We start from the raw sequence: 19,268 nt of genomic DNA, 5'->3' as shown, positions 1-19,268 counted from the left end.
GCCCACCTCTCAATTTTAAATACACTTAGTCATTGAGGGTTAGCAGGAGGGACTATGCGCTTACCTGCTGCTCCTTGGCAGGTAGCTCCATGCCCTCCTGGGTTTTAATTGCACCTTAGAACACATATGCATCAACACTACAATGAGCGGGTGAAGGGAGGTTTGGAGTCTTCTCCCACCCCCATTCTCTGCGGCCTGCTGGAGCGGGAGGGCTAGTAGGAGTTGGCCGTCCGACTGCGGTCTGGGGTGTGGGGCCTCCCTGCTGCTGCGGAGTCGGGGTGGTCTGCCTCTCCCCACCGCAGGGAAAAGGGTAACACCACCTGGGTCTGGGTGCAATTCCCCCCTCCAGGGGCAAGGGTACCTAGACCCGGTTTGTAGAGTACGCTTGGGGAGTGTGATTGTGTGTACAGCGTCTCTTTATGTCTGTCTCCACGTTGGTTGAGTGTGGAGTGAGTGCATATGAGAGCATGAGGGTGGGAATGGATGTTTGTGTCTGTGTGTGCCTGTATGTCTGTGTCTATATGTCAGGTTGGGTATCAGACGCCACCTCTCTGGGGACACCTCAGGCCCTCCAAGGTTTGGAGGCCTATCTCCACCCACCACCACTTCCCCTGCCGGTGGCGGACTCCCTCAGGTGTCGGTGTGTTGGTGGTTCTTTGTGTCTGGGGGTGGGCGTCCGGGTACACACCGGCTCACTCCTTGGCGGCCGCTTGTCGGGGCCTGGGGCCTGGGGCTCGCTCGGGCCCCTTTGGAGGTGGGGTGCCCCCGGCCTCTCGGCCTAGGGCTCGGTCACTCAGGCGCAGCTGGGGGCCGGCGGAGCTCACGGGCGCGTCACTGCAACTCCCCCTGACTTCTGCTCCGCGGCTGCTGGGCGAGCCCTCATCTGGGACTCTCCTCAGCTCTTACTGGGACAGTGGCGCGGCTGCCCCTCTGTTGGTCTTCCTTGGTCTCTTGTGTTCTGGGGGCCTCTGGATGTCTGGAGTTTTGATCTCCTCCATACCCGCTTCACACCCTGGAGGACGGGGCTGTGGCCCCCCCACACTCCCTAGCAGATCATTACATGGAGAAACCTTTGGAATGCAAGCATGCTGATCCACACAGGTATGCACACATGGGTATTCACAGACGCGGACTAAAGCTTTCTTGGCTGCTGCCTCAAAGCACACTGTGCGCTGTCTATCTTGCGTGCTGCACAATATCGTTTATCACTTAGTAAATACTGATATCTATGACTAGCTAGTTTATTGTGATGGTGCTTTGTTTTCTCTATTATTATGTTGCTCTTTGCTGTTTGCTGTCTCCTCTGTTTGTTTGTTTGTTTGTTTGTTTTTTTTCTCCATACAGGTGACCCAGGAGTTTTTTTTTTTTTTTTTTTTTTTGTCTCTCTTCCCCCCCCCTTCTCACCGTCTCTTCTCCCCTTTGGTTTTCTTTCTTTCTCTCCCCCTCTCTCTCTCATTCATTCCCCCTGTCCTATTTATTAAAAAAAAAAAAAAAAAAAAATGACAAAGGATGAACTGAAGCTCTGCCATCACGTAATGTCGCATACTGCTGTTTCTGATGTCATTTAAAAAAAAAAAAAAAAAAAAAAGCATATTAACCCGCAGCTGAAAATAGTCCAAGAAATGCATTACTTCTGAGTGATACTTGCTTCTCCCATCTCTGCTTTTTATTAGACTTTTAATTTATTGACAGTTAGAAATGCTGATACTGATCCATTTATCACTCCTTGTGTGGTGCTAATGAAAAGAATCAGAGTAAAGTAAGTAGAAGTTGCAGTTAAAGAAAGAAGAAACTAACTGAAAAAAACAGAACAGTTGGGATAAAGTTATCAAAATTTGCACCTAAATTGAAACTAAATACTAGCCCTAATACTATAGTACAGTAAATAAATAAATACTTTGACTTTGTACAAGTATTATTTCCTTCTTCGGTTGCAGATAAATATTTCAGAATCACTGCATTACCATCAAGATGTGGACAACATCTTGTCATATGGTGAGTTACTCTGATTCTCTCCCCTAAAAAGAGAAGAAGAGGAAAAAAAAAAGAAAAAAGAAAAAAAAAAAGAAAAAAAAAGAAAAAAAAAAAAAGAATTAAAAATCCCGTGAAGCGGTGGAGGAGGGAAACCCGGCGGCGTCCTCGCCTTCCTCCCCGCGTTCTGCGCCCCGGTGTGCTAAAGAAAGGGAGGTAGCGGCAGTCACTACTCTTTTAGGCAGCTTTCATTCATTAAAAGGGGACAAGTCAAAAGACTTACCCCGGGTGGGCACAGCTCTTAACTCTGCCCGCCGCTTCTTTGTGACCACCAATATATCGGCACCGGCCCGTCCGCCGCCTCTAATCTCCCGCAGTGCGTAATCTGGCCTCCTGTTGCTGCAGCAGTCGGACCGCTCGCTCCGCGTCCCTGGTTGCTGGCGCTGTATCCTCCTGCCCAAATTGACAGATGCAACCAAAACATGCAGTATAAATAAAACACTCCACAAGATATAACCAAAACATGCAATATAAAAAATAAATAAGCACACTTCCACACTTCACAGCTCTTCTTTGGATGTTTCTTGTTCTAGGATCCAGTACGACACCTGCTCAAGTCTGCCCACCTGTGAAGATCATCCTGTCGTCTCCCCTTGTGTCAAATTAAAAGACTGACACAGAAAACACATGACTTTAAAAATAATCAAATTAAAGCACTAGTAGTATTTAAGTAGGTGCAAGTGTGCAAGTAGGAAATTATTGTGACATAATGTACACACATTATTATAAACATTACTGTATGGTCTTACGATTCATATAACAGTACTACATGGTATGGACGCGACGCACTAACGTCACTAACGCCACCGCTCCCAGGAGCGCGTGCACGGCAGCGGCGCCGTCATGGAAGGAAAACTCACCTTCTTAAAATCTGTTTCTGCTTTCTTCTTCTTAGTAATGAGGGCAGTCTTGGCAGACGATACAGGCGATATGCCCACATAGCTTCCTGTCCTCCTGCAGTTATAAGAACACATTTATGTGGTATTAGTATATGGAGCGTCAACAATAAAATTCCATGTCAATGAATTTTATGTATATTTTATGTATTTATAGTTGAAGATATAAAATGAGATATCCAAAAGAAATAACTGTACGTTTTGTAGAGGGATGTGGCACAAACAAATAAACAAACAAACATAAAAACAAATAAATAAAGAAGTTAGTCCACCCTCACAAGACTCCCTCCCACTCGTTCACGGTGGCGCACGTCTGGGTGGACTAACTAAAACAAAACTACAAGTAAATCAAAAGAAAAGCATAGCAGAGAGAGCCCAACAACAGCGACAAAACAAAGTCATCAATTTAAAACACGCAGAAAGCCCAGCCCTCCCTCTCCCGGCCACCTCCTCCAGCCTTTACAGCAGGCCAGCCGAGAGATAATCTCTCCAGCATGGCCTGGGTCTGCCCTGGAGCCTCCTCCCAGTTGGACACGCTCAAACCACCTCAGCTGGCTCCTTTTGATGGGAGGAGCAGCAGCTCTACTCTGAGCCCCTCCCGGATGGCTAAAGTTCTCACCTTGTCTCTAAGGGAGATGCCAGCCACCCTTCGGAGGATGCTCATTTTGCCTGATCCACGATCTTATTCTTTCGGTCACTACCCACAGCTCGTGACCATAGGTGAGGGTAGGGGCGTAGACCGACTGGTAAACTGAGAGCTTTAAAGCACCTCCTGAAGAACCTCCCACAAGACACTCGAAGGGACACGATTGAATGCCTTCTTCAAGTCCTCAAAACACATGTAGACTGGTGGGGCAAATTCCCATGCACCCTGGAGTAGCTCGAGAAGGTAAAGAGCTGAACTACTCTTCCTCGAAGGTGACAACAACTACAGACCTTCACCTTCATCATGAGCTTGATCACAAACGGCACAAGCTGCAGAAATGAGCTTTCTCCACAAGGTGGATGGCCTCTCCCTTAGAGAGAGGCTGAGGAGCTCGGCGATCCGAGAGGAGCTCAGAGCCACTACTCCTCCACATCTAAAGGTGTCAGTTGAGGTGGTTTGGGCATCTGACAAGGATGCCTCCTGGGTGTTTCAGCGTATCCGGAGGCGGCCCCGGGGTGGCCTTGGAACGCCTCAGGGTTCCCCTGGATAAACTGGAGAGGGGGGTTTGGGCATCCTTACTTAGGCTGCTGTTCCCATAACCCGGCCATGGGGGCTTCCATAAGTGGAAGAAAATGAGTGGATGGATGGGCGATTGAGCCATGTTACCATTTCCCATATTATAAACTATGATCAAAACTGTCACCAGCATAAATAATGAGTTTCCATTAAACCCTAACCTCAGTTAAACACCTGCGCTACTGCGCTGTTCTCTCCTGGAACCTTTAATAGAGCCTCCTGGCTGTAACGTCACCCTAAACCGGACAAACAGAAGAAATCTCTGAGGTGATCACAGAAAGGTTTCCATTATTGTTGGAGCAGGCTGTCAGGCGGAGCGCGCTCTCATTGCAGGGCTGCATTCAGCCACACAAACTCTTTGTTACCAGTGACAGTGAATATATCATGTGCACTTACTTATAACAGAGCTGCTGACAGGCACACCCTGCAGTCTGTGCCAGCATGTTGGGAAACATTTGACTTTCAGTTGGATCGAGTTCAGGATTGTCTCAATAGTTATTGTAAACATGTTCTCCAAAGTGCTTTATCATTGGAGGGATCGTTACATCCAGCCGTGCTATCCACGAAGTTCGTTTTGTTTTTATAGTGTTTAACACAAAGAACAATCTTATTTCAAAACGTTATATTTTTTAGAACAATGAACAGACGAGCTCAGAGAAGCATACACTTTAAAATACTGGGTTTAAAACTTTGCATACAAAACTTAAAATGTTCACGAATGCTCAGTGAGCCGCTTCCAGACACACGGAGACATCCAGACGATAGTTAAATTCCACTTTTGCCTGATCGCGTGGAGGATGCACATCTTTATCCGGTTGTTCAGTGATGACGCGACGAATCCTACTTCCGGGTCTAAAGTAGTCTGCGTTTAATATGGCTTTTGTGTTGTTAACATGTTTAATGTTTTGTATTTTCTTCTATTTGATCTCAAAAAGCTCCTAAAACAGTCAGTGATCACTGTTGACCTCCCTCAGCTTTTATTACCGCTAATCATTTATTTAAGCTCAGTTTTTAAAACCTTAGGATGTAACTACAGCCCAGCCCATGCAGCAGTATATGAATGACTAACCTCGTATTGTGGATGGATTATCTCAGTTGTTCTCCTGGCTGAAGTTTGGTCCTTTTACAGCATCCTGCCATGCGATTACATTTGTTCCTGACCACCGAGAACACTCACGTTAACTTTTATCGAGTGGAAAAAAAGTTAGCTTGTTTATATTATGCTAACATAGCTGTGTCGCTAGCGGTCACGTAGCACATCATTATATACCAGCTAGCCAAACTTCAGTAACCCTACAAACGTCACTGCTGTTTAGTTTTCTGTCTTCATTTATGCTGGAAGTGATAGCAGAGCTGTACGTTTTAATTTGTTTCCAAAACCCCGCAGTCAGGACATGCTATATTGTATTTAGATAGAAGCTAGCGAGCTAACTCCCTGCTAACTTCTAACTCCGTTAAATGTCATAAATTCCGTTTTCATGGATGCCTGGATGTTAAACTCAATTGTTACACCTGGTAGAGCAGAACGCTGATCATTTTATTAAAGATGAAAGACTTTAGACAGTTTTTCAACTCTCAGTAATGCCACAGTGATCGTTTGATATATGGACCTGCAGCGGAGTTTAGGCCCAGACACGGCTAGTGACGTCAGACTGAACAACCGGATAGCTCGCTTCCACCATGGATCCGTACAACATCATTCCATCATAGAAAAGTCTGAGTTTAGCTGGAAAGGAGCTTGGAAGTGAATTTTCTTATCCTTTAACACTTTGTTTGCCTCGGAGTACTGCCTTCTTTGTTTCAGGACCTCATGGTCCCCCGGGCCGTGTCTGGTTAGCAACTCTTCATCCTCCGGTGCTTCGATGCTAGCTGAGGTTTGGCTAGTGTCATCTTCCTCGTTAAACAGCTCAGCTTGCGTCTTCCTTGTCTTCACTTTAGGCATTTTCAAAGCCCAATTTATTAAGTTTACTATTGCACTACTGCACTAAACTACTTGTACGAACTAGAGTTAAAGTGGGCTGATTTATTTAAGTGTAAGTTGGTTCTTCTGCTGCCATCTCGCTTCTTCCAGCTGGAAGTCCACCTGTGACAGTTAAATTCATCCCATAGTTTGGTGACCGGTTCAGGAGTCACTGCTGTGATTTCACAGTCCACAGTTGTTGGAAGCGGAGGCATGTAAATGGAGCCTGCTATAACCACCACAGTCTGTATTACTGGGCTCATTATCTACTAGTTAAACCTTTACTCAAAAAGCATCTCTAGACCCAGCAGTCTTAGCTAATTATAGGCCAATCTCCAACCTTCCTTTCATATCGAACATCCTTGAAAGAGTAGTTGTCAAACAGCTAACAGATCATCTGCAGAGGAATGGTTTATTTGAAGAGTTTCAGTCAGGTTTCAGAGCTCATCACAGCACAGAAACAGCTTTAGTGAAGGTTACAAATGATCTTCTTATGGCCTCTGACAGTGGACTCATCTCTGTGCTTGTCCTGCTAGACCTCAGACCTGTTTCTGACCAGGATATGGCCTTCAGTGCACACATGAAACCATAATGTAGGACTTTCTTCTCCCAGGATAAAAATGACAAATATCCTGTTTCAGAGTGATGCTGAAAAACTGGTTATGCAGCAACAGGTTTAGGCTGCTGGGGGATTCCCATGATGCACTGGGTGTTTCTGCTTCACTCACTATGTGTTAACAGACCTCTCTGCATTGAATCATATCTGTTATTAACCTCTGTCTCTCTTCCACAGCATGTCTTTATCCTGTCTCCCTTCTCTCACCCCAACCGGTCGCAGCAGATGGCCCCGCCCCTCCCTGAGCCTGGTTCTTTGTTATTCTTTACCTTACAATATAGAGCGCCTCGAGGCCACTGTTGTTATCAATTGGCAGTAATCAAATCGAATTGAACTGAATCAGGAGGAATAAGTGTTGAAGGCAGGAGACCTGCTGACACGGCTAACCTCGCGTCTGGAAAAGATCATTGCTGTTGTTGGATTGTGTGTCCACAGGTGTTTGTACTTTGCGTCGTAATAAAATGACGGTAAAAGGCTCCCCCCACTTCCTATCCATGTCTTACCATGCAACGACTCTGTGAATGGACTGGAGAAGTGTAGTGGTAGAGTCCTCCGTCAGGAATGAGATATGTGTGTCGACTTTTTATTCTCCCTTAAAATTATTATGCCATAACGCTGCACAGAGCAGCTCTGCTAACAGGTTATGGGCCCAGAGCAGCAGTAAAGAGATCCTGTAACTGCCAAAGGAAGGGCAGCGTTTCCTGAAACCGCAAGTTACCGGCAGGTGTTAAAAGTTTGGCACAATTGAGTGAGTAAGCGTTTTTGTGCATCATGAGCAGACGCACGGCAGAGTCGGGCAGTCGATATTCCCGTTTGCAGTTTGATGGAGATGAAAGGTAATATGAGATATGGGAAACGAATTTCCTTGGTCATCTCAGACTACAAGATTTGAAAGATGTCATCTTAAAGGCTGAGGGTGATGAAGAAGCCGATGGTGAAGATGATGACAAAAATGCAGAAGCATATGCAGAGTTGATACAATTTCTGGATGACAAAAGTTTATCGTTAGTTATGAGAGATGCAGTTGATGACGGACGGAAAGCCCTAAATATTTTGAGAGGTCATTATGCAGGAGTGGGCAAGCCAAGGATCATAAGTCTGTACACCGAACTTACTTCTCTCACAAATGAAAAGAATGAAAGTGTGACGGACTATATTATCCGAGCAGAAGCAATTATCACAGCGTTAAAAAATGCGGGTGAGCAATTAACTGATGGACTTCTGATCGCAATGATAATGAAAGGACTACCAGAGACGTTTAAACCCCTGATTGTGCACGTTACACAGAGCGAAGCAAAAATCACATTTTCAGAGTTTAAAGTAAAACTCAGAAGTTATGAAGAAACCGAGAGAATGCGTGCGGCTGTAACTGATGACAACGTAATGAGGACAAAAGTGCAATTAGACCAGGATTCTACTTCATGGCGAGCAGATGACCGAAGATCAAAGAATAATGAGATTGTGTGTTTTAAATGTGGACTAAAGGGACACACTGCAAGAACGTGCCGATCCAGAGTATGGTGCAGTTTTTGCCGGAGTAGTACACACAAAGATGCGACCTGTAGAAGGAAGCTGAGACAGGATGAAGCGAGAGGGGTTGTGGAGAAGGACTACGCGTTCAAGACGGGCTCCGAACCCCAGAGGGTCCCGGACGGCGGCCAAGAGATGCTGAATAACCAGCTACTGGTGGATACGGGAGCGACGTCACATATCTTTACGAAGATCGAGAGTTTTAAGACTTTTGATGACACATTTCGACCCGAGGCTCATTGTGTAGAGTTGGCTGACGGAAGGCGGAGCAGAGGAGCTGCAAAGCGGCGAGGAGATGCTGAGAGAAGTATGATTGACAGTAAAGGACGCAGTCACAAGGTAACATTGAAACAAGCACTCTACATTCCATCGTTTCCACAGGACATTTTGTCAGTAAAAGCAGCTACTAGTAACGGAGCCACTGTGGTTTTCAAACACGGGGACAGTTTTCTTAAACATGTTGATGGAACAAAATTCCCTATATATGAACACGAGAGACTGTTCTTTATAAACACTGTGCAAGAGTTTGAAGAGAAATGTAATGGATGTTTTGATATGCAAACGTGGCATGAAATTCTAGGACACTGTAATTATGAGGATGTTCAAAATCTGCAAAATGTCGTTGATGGAATGGAAATTAAGGGTAAAATCAACAAAAACATGCAATGTGAAGCCTGTATACAAGGGAAGTTTACTCAAACTAGGAACCGAGAACCAGATGAAAAGGCCAGGGCAGCATTAGAGTTGGTACATACGGATTTAGCTGGTCCGATTACGCCAAACTCTAAAGAAGGGTTTAAGTATGTTTTGTCGTTTGTTGATGATTATTCAGGTGCAACATTTGTATATAATCTGAAACACAAAAGTGATACAACTCAAGCAACTGAAAGATTCATTGCAGAGGTGGCGTCATATGGGAAAATCAAGTGCATTCGTTCTGATAATGGAACTGAATTTACAAGCAGACAGTTCAGAGATTTATTAAGTAGACACGGCATTAGGCAGGAAACTTCGGCGCCATATTCGCCTCATCAAAACGGAACAGCAGAGAGGAACTGGCGTACACTTTTTGACATGGCGAGATGCATGTTAGTTGAGAGCGAATTGCCAAAGTCTTTATGGCCATATGCAGTACAAACCGCGGGAGTGATTCGGAACCGATGTTTTAACAAACGTACAGGTCAGACAGCGTATAAGATGTTAACTGGAAAAAGACCTGATCTTTCTAGAATGAAAAAATTCGGATCATTGTGCTATGCTTATAAACAAAATAGGGGAAAGCTGGATCCAAGATGCGACAAAGGTGTTTTCTTGGGATATGACAAAAATAGTCCAGCATATTTGATTTATTTCCCAAAAACCGGGAAAGTTGAAAAGCACAGATTGATAAAAATACTAAATCCCGCGACAATGGATCAACAAACACAGAGTGATCAGATGTATGAAGATGAGGTTTATGAATCCAGAAAAGATGGTGAACCCAAACAGACGAAGGATGAGGATATTCCAGATGGTAGTGAAAGCAGTCAAACTGAGTCTGAGGTTAAAACTGATGATAAAGTAGATGCTGGAGCTACACGTTATCCATCCAGAATCAGAAAGAGACCTGATTATTTGAGTGATTATATCACGGATGTGAAAGAGTGTGAAAATGAACAGATGCAAACCAGTGTTGATTATTGCTACAGATTGTTGTGTGAAATACCCACATCATTTAGCGAAGCTATTGTGTCAAGTGAGTCAAAAGAATGGGAAAAAGCGATGAATGAAGAAATCCAATCCCTTAAGGAGAATGACACATTTACTTTAACCACTTTACCAGAGGGTAAGAAAGCAGTGGGGGGTAAATGGGTTTATGCCGTTAAAAAGAACTCAGACGGATCAGACAGATATAAAGCTCGATTTGTGGCTAAAGGTTTTAGTCAAACAAAAGGAGTTGATTATGAGGAGACTTTTTCACTGACTGCTAACTTATCGAGTGTGAGAGTTTTGATGCAGAAAGTGGTTCAGGATGATATGTTGGTTCACCAGATGGATGTAAAAACCGCCTATCTACACGCACCAATAAATGAAGAAATATATATACAACAACCAGAAGGTTTTGAGACAGAATCAAGTGAGACTAATAAACTGGTGTACAGACTAAAGAAATCACTTTATGGGCTGAAGCAATCGGATCGTAACTGGAACCAAACCTTACATGACTATTTAAGCAGTTGTGGATTTAGACAAAATACTGCTGATCATTGTGTGTATTCAAAAGAAACTGAAAGTGAAAAAGTAATCATCATAGTGTGGGTGGATGATTTACTCATTGCAGCTAACAATGAAAATGTGCTTTCAGGCGTGAAAGAAATGCTCTCTTCTAAATTCCAAATGAAAGATCTGGGGAAACTTAACCATTTTCTAGGAATAGATTTTATTCAAGAAAAAGAATGTGTCAGAATGTCACAGAAAATATATATTGAGAACATTTTAAAGAGATTTAACATGCAAAACTGTAAGCCAAGGTTAACACCCTGTGAACAGAAATGGACTCATTCTGATAAATCCGAGACATTACCAGATGTGAGGAGATATCGTGAAGCGGTAGGATGTCTTATTTATCTGAGCTATTGTACGCGACCTGATTTAAGCTATGTTGTCAGCAAACTGTCACAACATTTCAATGCGCCAACTGTTGATGATTGGACAGCAGTGAAACATGTTCTGAGGTATCTAAAAGGTAGTCGAGGAAAAGAACAGTGTTTTAGGAAATGTTCAAGTGGAAAACTAGGTCTACAAGCATACAGTGATGCAGATTGGGCATCCGATGTTTCTTATAGACGCAGTATGACAGGTTATTGTGTAAGCCTAAATGAAAATGGTCCTTTGATATCATGGAAAACCAAAAAGCAGACAACTACAGCACTATCAACTTGTGAAGCCGAATACATGGCATTAGCAGCAACAGTTCAGGAATGTATGTATTTGACTTATTTGATTCAAGATCTTGATGAGTTTGAGTATGAAATACCTATGATATTGGAGGACAATCAGGGAACAATCGCTTTGTCAAAAGATCCAGTGAACAGACAAAGATGTAAACACATTGATGTGAAATATCATTTTATAAGGTCAGCTGTACATGAAAGGAAAGTGCTCATTGATTACTGTCCAACTGAGTCAATGGTAGCAGATATGATGACGAAACCAGTTTCAAAGTCTAAGTTAGAAAAATTCTCTGTATTTGTGTTTGGAATGTAAGATGTTTTTTTCGGAGGATTGTTTTTCCCCAACCTGTGTACAAGTGGGGGTGTTGGATTGTGTGTCCACAGGTGTTTGTACTTTGCGTCGTAATAAAATGACGGTAAAAGGCCCCGCCCACTTCCTATCCATGTCTTGCCATGCAACGACTCTGTGAATGGACTGGAGAAGTGTAGTGGTAGAGTCCTCCGTCAGGAATGAGATATGTGTGTCGACTTTTTATTCTCCCTTAAAATTATTATGCCATAACGCTGCACAGAGCAGCTCTGCTAACAGCTGTAGTGACATCACAACAGTAACTCTGAAAGTGATAATCATTCGCTGATAACTAATAACTGAGGCGTGCACCTCAGTGATTCTGACAAAATGCCATTGAATTATGTCATCATGGCATGACGAGTGGAGAAACCGGGAATTCTGGGTGGATGTTTGAACACTTCTTGGAAAATGCATCTGTTTCATTTTTTAGAGTTTATTTAAAAACATCAGGGAGACAGTCCTGAGGTAAGCACACAGACCTGTCCGTGGGCGGAGTTTCCTCTATCTGGGACACAAACAGATGCTGAAGGAGGGTTTTCTAACCCACTGACACTTAAGGTTGTTGTGTGTGGGAGCTCCATGTCAAACTGGAAGGGGGGTCGTTGCAGATCACTGGAGACTTTTACTTTGAAGGGGGGTGAAGTTCAAACAGAAGGTAACATGAGTTTGTCCCTCAGGAGCATAATCTACGCCTTCCTGACCAGAGGACGACCCATCCCGCTGATCATCATAGTCTACGCCGTAATCTTCTGCTCGCTCAACGGTTTCCTGCAGGGCCACTTCCTGCTACACTGCGCTCGCTTTGAGGACACCTGGCTGACCCGCGCCCGCCTCACTGCAGGTGAGTCACAGCTACACCCACCAGTCACCATGAGGCCTCGCCACCATTGTCCTGAAGATTTCGTTTCGAGGCTGTAAAAACTACATTACCCACAGTCCTTGGTGGGTTTTTCCTTAAAGAGGAATGTTTAACAGCGAGGCTTTGATTGGTGTGGGTCAGTGAAGGGCATGATGGGAGTCGTAGCTGGACGTCCCGTAGTGACTTTGGTCTTTAATCCAGACCACACTGACCAATCACCATCATCCGTTATCATTACATCAAGAAGGCAGCAGTCGTAGGAGGAAGATGCAGTGAAGTCCTCCACCACCACGCCTCCACACAGAGAGGTCATGTCAGGGTCACCACGTATATGATTGCTGATTCAAACATCTGCTGACTTTTACCTTTAAAAGTCTTCTGTTTTCCACACTGGGATAAAACTACGACAAGAAAGCCAACTCGGCTTCAGCATCTGGCTGGTTGGTTCTGTGTTCTGGTTCTGTGTGTGGTCTCCATGATGCTCTGCGGCTTCATGGAGACCACACACAGAACCTGCATTACAGTCTGCAGTCTGGATTCAGGGTCCTGGACCGTTGGCAGACAAGCTAAATTTAGCCCACTCATAATCACGTCTTTATAAGTTTAGTTCGGCTAATCTTACACATGGGAACAGAACTCTGACACTAATAATAATCTTATTGGTTGTTGGGCCATCAACACGATTCAACGTAAGAAAAAAGGAATCGGGTGACGTACACCAGGCCTCAAAGAAGACAGCAGCTCGTATGAACATGTAAGTTTATGCAGGTAAACCTCAGCGAAAGGCTACCTGGGCCCTGTTTCAGGAAGCCGGTTTAGTGCAAACTCTGAGTAAGTATACCCTGAGTTAACGAAAACTCTGGGTTTTCGGTTTCACAAAGCGAGTTTAGATTAATTCTGAGTGAGTTACTATGACGACACACTCCGTGAAGCTAACCTGCCCCCTAGCAGGTTTACTTCAACTAACCCTGACCTTCTCCGCCTCTTTGTCGGAAACCTGACTGTAGGAAGTGTCAGACATGGCGTGCTCCTTCCTTGAAGAGCCAGTAGATGTTGAAGCCCAAATTCTCTGCAGAGCTCTCCGCCGGGAGAGAGTGATCAGAGCGCGTTCGGACATTTTATCATTTCCTGATGATTTTCTGTGTGAACGTCACCGTTTTTCAGCACAATCTATAATTTATTTGAATAACATCCTCAGGCCTAATATTGCTCATGTGACACATCGTGGACATCCTCTCAGTTCTGTGCATATTATTTGTATCGCACTTCGGTTTTTTGCAAACGGGAGCTTTCTGTATAATATTGGTGACGCTGAGCACGTTTCCAAGGCTACCGTCTGTCGGGCAGTCAGGAATGTTACAGTTGCACTGAAACGTCTCCTGCACTCGTCTGTGGTGTTCCCCGGTCATAGACCCACAAGATTTATCAAAGAGGGATGCCACAAAATTGCAGGTATCAGGATGAACGAAACTTAATTCATGATGTGGTGATATTTGAACTACTACTTAAATTTTACATTTATTCTCACGGTTCCCAGGCGTGATTGGCTGTATAGATGGTACTCACATTCCAATCATTGCTCCTTCAGTAAATGAAGGAGACTATGTGAACAGGAAGTCTTTCCACAGCATTAATGTGCAGGTACATAGTTCCCTGTAGCATTTCAAACTAACAAATTATTTCATTATAGTAATGGATGCTAATTTGTGTTCTCTGCACTGTGAAGATCATATGTGATGCTGCCAACATTATCACAAATGTGGAAGCCAACTGCTCAGCCTCTGTGAGTGGTGGTGGTGGAGGACCCCCACCTGTTTTTCGGGCCTCCGCTTTTTTTCTGTTGGCTATAACGGGTCACATTTGAGCATACAGAGTAAGCAAATATGTACTTGTAATGTGCTCAGATAATTTCAATAAGTGCTTACAGAGGGGAAATTAATGTAGCCTCTAACTGCAATTGATTTACATGGGACAAACAGACCAAGCACTAGGGCTCATAATACAATTACACCTTACCTGTTTGGACTATATTTTTATATTTCATTTTTACTTGCTGCCAGGAACGTTTGGGGCCTGTTGGGTTGCACCTGCGCTCACATCACGTCACAAAATAAAATGTATGAAATAAAAAATAAAATAAAATAAAATAACGTGTTAAATGGGTGGAAATCCCTCGATCAATGTTTAAATTAACACTCACGCATTGACTCTGTCGGCTATGTTTTGCCATGCATGCTCCCTTTCTTTTGCAGCTGTGGCTGTGTTACTTTTTTTCTGCAAAATTTGCATGTTATCGGCATATGCTGCCATCAGAATTTCGGCCTCAAGCGCTGTGAAATACATTGACCGCACCTTCTTTCCCTCCGTCTCCATGGTGACTCGCTTAATCTGTGCTCCACTAATCAGGGCTTTATGTATCCTCGTGCGCGCGCTTAACTTGGGGTTAAAGCAACTCCGCGTTGATTGAACTAATTGTTATCAGCCTTTCTGAAACCGAATATTCCGAGTTGGACAGTTCGGGGTTACTCAACCCTGAGTATCGTTTTTCACTCTGAGTTTTCTAAACCGGCTTCCTGAAATAGGGCCCAGGTCACCCAGGAAACCAAGCCCAAAGTGCCAAGCTGTCAGCTACAAAGTGATGTGTGGGTGGGGCTTTAGACCAGGTGATTTTACCTGTTTTGTGAAGCTGTACAGGCGCACCTGATGAACTCTGTCTGTGTCTGAAGGTATTGTTGTGTTTGCACTCGGTATGATCATCAACATCCACAGTGACTACATCCTGCGTGGGCTGAGGAAACCTGGAGAGGTTATCTACAGAGTCCCCCATGGTACGTCGCGTCCTCCTCGTGAGCAGACCTCCTCGCCGTTAGAGGCTGCTGCCTCTCGTTAAGCCGCTGCTGTCTCTGTGTTTCAGGGGGCATGTTCGAGTTTGTGTCTGGGGCAAACTTCTTCGGGGAGATCGTGGAGTGGTGTGGATACGCTGTAGCTGTCTGGTCTTTGCCAGCCTTCGCCTTCGCCTTCTTCACCCTCTGCTCCATCGGGGCCCGAGCCTGCATGCACCACAGGTAACGAGCCTCTGACGAGGCTTTGCCGCTGCTGATGCGACTGGGAGAGTGTGATCATTAAGACAGCTGGTCCTCCAACAGGAAACACATTTCTGACCATTCCGAGTGTCCGGCTAAGCGAAGTGCTCAGAAACAAAGTCCCTGAGTTTCTTTGGCTCTCGTTAAAAAGTCTTTGGGGTCCAGAAATACTTGAGTGCCAGGTCAGTCCTGCACGGGGGGCTTCGTAAAGGTACTGAGGCGTGTGCTGTAGAGCACAGCGTCAGCATGTTTCACACAACGCTGATAAAAATGCTGCACAGTTTCCATTTAAAGGCTTCACTTTGTGTTTCTGGCTGTTAAACCCAAACACCATCATGAGAAGTTCTCTCCTCTGAAATGAAACTGTGCTTTCTGCAGAAACTACCAGCAGAGGTTCGAGGACTACCCTCGCTCCAGGAAAGCCATCATTCCCTTCATCCTGTGAGGAGCACCGAGCTCGGCCGACTCCGGAGATTGAAATCTGCTCCTCTGATCCTCTGATGAAGTTCTTTACCAGCTTCACTCTTCATCCAAAGTTTATGCATTTGTTTAATCATCACCTGCATGGTTTTTACTCCTGACGTTGTCCTAGTGTTCCCCTTGATGACGTAGCTTCCTCTAATGAGCGTTTGACTTCAGAGCGCGTCCTCCTGTGCTGGCGCGTGCATCATGCACAGAGACGAGCCTCGACCCAAAGACGTGAATGAAGATTTAAATTTGACGCTGTTCGGATTCTTTCACCTGCTGGCTTCACACGGCCTGTTTTTTAGTTCTGATGTAGCAGCGCGTGCAGGCTGGAAGGCGGTGTTCTGGATATTGTCATTTGTGTTATGATGGAGGTCCGAGTGTGCGTGGGTCAGCCTGGTTTGCTCTGAGGCCAGCATGCCGTACTAACAGGACATTATGATTTTGTATTATTAAAAACACAAAAAAATTAATTTCATATTTAGTAGGGGTGCAACGATATTCGTATCGATATTGAACCGTTCGATACAGTGCTTTCGGTTCGGTACGCATATGTATCGAACAATACAACATTTGTCAGGCTACATTTCACTGTGTGTTATACTTGTATAACTATGCATGTGACAAATAAAGAACCTTGAACCTTGAACCTTGAACCCTTGTAATTTATTTGATCAACTTTCCTTCTGACGATGCTGTCTGTGTGGAGCGCTCAGTGGATCTGCGTTCGACTACTCCTATGCGCTCAAAATGTGGTCATAAATATTTTGTACTTGTAAATCAGTTTTGTATGTGCAAAAAGAATTTGTGTGTTCTGTTCTGTTTTTTTTGCTGGTTCTTCAAATGTTTAATAAAAACATGTATGCTAATTCATAACGAAGAAAGCTTTGTAATGAAGACTGTCATTTCAAAACACTGCCCCCCCACCCCGCGGTCCGCAGCGCTGTTGAAAAGGCTGTGGAAGTCCCTGTATTAAACACGTAGACCTGTGACATAAAAATCACCAAACTCTGACGACCACAGACTGTTTTCCTTCGTGGTGATGAAGGAAAACGCTGGGCTGGCATGTAAATGGGCATTTATTCCCTTCAAAGACCTGCAGTTCAAAAAAAGCGCCCCTCGACAGCCAAACCCATCTGTTCTCTGATTGGATTGTTACATTTGTGATTGACATGACATTGACCAATCAGATGATAGGAAGAAAAATAGGGTCAAAATTCGTACTTGTAACTTGCAGGGTTTTTTTGCTAAGTCCACACACAAATTCTTTTTACACACACAAAACTGATTTACAAGTACAAAATATTTATGACCACATTTTGAGCCCACAGGTTATTTACATTATTATGTAAATAACAAAATAACTTAAAGCAAAAATTGGGAAACGTAAAGTCCGAAGTCTTTATATTAACGGCCATCAGTCAAACAATATTGTTTGCTCTGGGCAGTGGTGGTCCTAGCCTGTTTGGCGCCCCGGGCGAACACTCCCTCTGGAAGACTGGAACCCACCCCCCCCCCCACCCCCCCAACACACACACACACACACACACACATAAAACATATTAAGGATTGTACATTAACATAAAGCTGTTGTCGGAATTCACCAGAGAAACACACACACATATGAAGAGAGAGAGAGTGCATTGTATGCAAACAGCCATCATAATTCTTCATACAATGAGAACAGGACGAATCAACAATTGACACTGACTAATTAATATTAACATCTGTAACATAATGTATTGTTCAGAGTTTACAATACAACTTTATTTGTATAGCACATTTAAAAGACCAGTGGTACACCAAAGTGCTTTACGATAAAAAGGAAAATTAAGACAATAAATAAAAGACTATTAACAAAGTACCACATATGTCATCAGGTTAAGGACACTAATTATACAACAATAAAAGGGAATATAAGAACAAAGTTACTAAGAACAGATATAGCTAAAAGATAAAGTACATAAATAAGAAATGGAACCAAATATAAAACAGGGACGCTAACTAGATGGAAAAGCTATGTAGAATAAATGAGTTTTTAAACAGGATTTAAAAGATAAAACGGAGTCTGACGCACGGATAGCGATGGGAAGGTTGTTCCACAGATTCGGTGCAACCAGGGCAAAAGCACGGTCACCCCTCGATTTAAGTCTAGATCTAGGCTGAGCCAGGAGTGATTGGGCTGAAGACCTGAGGGCTCGCCCAGGGAAGAAGATCGACAAGATAACGAGGGGCTGAATTATTTATAATTTTAAAGGTGAGCAACAATATTTTAAATTCAATGCGATATTTTATGGGTAGCCAATGCAACTCAATAAGAACTGAGGTGATAGAGGCATGCTTTCTAGTGCCAGTCAGGAGGCGAGCCGCAGCATCCTGGACAAGCTGAAGTCTGTGAAGGAGAGCGGAGTGAAGACCAAAGTAGAGGGAGTTACAGTAATCCAATCGAGAAGTCACAAAAGCATGAATGAGCTTTTCAAGATCTTTATGAGGGACATAGTGCTTAGCCTTGGCAATAAGGCGCAGTTGGTAGAAGCTAGATTTGATTACTGAAGACACTTGTTTGTTAAATTTGAAAGACCTGTCCAGCAGAACCCCTAGGTCACTAACTGAGTCAGAGAAAGAAGTGGCAAAGGAACCAAAGGTATCAGCTGGTAGGCCCCTAGGGATATGGTTGCCAAACACCACAATCTCCATTTTCTTTTCGTTCAGGATAAGGGAGTTGTCTGAAAGCCATTCTCTGACTTCTCTCACGCACTCGAGGAAGCAGTGCAACGAAGGAGCAATGTCGTCATCATCTAATTGAAAATAAATCTGTATATCATCGGCATAGAGGTGATAAGAAATGTTATATTTTTCAAAGATTAGTCTGTTACTGTTGCTATTTTTACCATTTCTTCTTGGAGCAACTGTAACCCACATTATTTCCTCAGGGATTAATAAAGTATTCTGACTCTGATTGTTTCAGCATGACCTGCCATTATTCAGTGACACATCTGCTTACCTGCATCTTTTGCTCGTTTCTCCTCCTGATGGCTTTGAACTGTTTTTGTCCATCTTGGTTTTCATTTTGCCCTCCAGTATGAACACAAGTCCCGCAACCCGAGGATCACCACAACATAACCTAACACACAGTTCACAGATTCACTTTGTCTAAGGTTTATTTCTGGGATTTCACACAACCCAGGATTCAAATCATGAATACATGATGGGCTTGGATTTACAACATTATGAATGAAATGTGCTCTATTTGGAAGCAGCTGGCCCCGCCCCTTTCGACGGGTTGTGTGTGAGACTTTAAATCATCAAACTGTAAATTTT

At 43.9% G+C, this 19,268-nt stretch overlaps 1 protein-coding gene across 1 annotated transcript in view; it reads left to right on the top strand.

Annotated features, from left to right (window-relative positions):
- srd5a2a (steroid-5-alpha-reductase, alpha polypeptide 2a) overlaps nt 1-16,596 on the top strand; it is a 29,038-nt gene extending 12,442 nt beyond the window's left edge. Inside the window, exons 2-5 of the mRNA XM_024802756.2 lie at nt 12,218-12,381; nt 15,126-15,227; nt 15,314-15,464; nt 15,861-16,596. Coding sequence (XP_024658524.2) covers nt 12,218-12,381; nt 15,126-15,227; nt 15,314-15,464; nt 15,861-15,927 — 484 coding nt within the window. The 3' untranslated portion in view covers nt 15,928-16,596. The remainder of the gene's footprint in view (nt 1-12,217; nt 12,382-15,125; nt 15,228-15,313; nt 15,465-15,860) is intronic.
- The last annotated feature ends 2,672 nt before the right edge of the window (nt 16,597-19,268 follow it).

The sequence above is a fragment of the Maylandia zebra genome, linkage group LG6 (genome assembly GCF_041146795.1).
Source record: "Maylandia zebra isolate NMK-2024a linkage group LG6, Mzebra_GT3a, whole genome shotgun sequence".
In the NCBI taxonomy this organism is placed as follows: Eukaryota; Metazoa; Chordata; class Actinopteri; order Cichliformes; family Cichlidae; genus Maylandia; species Maylandia zebra.
The sequence above is the reverse complement of the archived record's forward strand: the minus strand, read 5'-3'. Positions and strand labels throughout refer to the sequence as shown.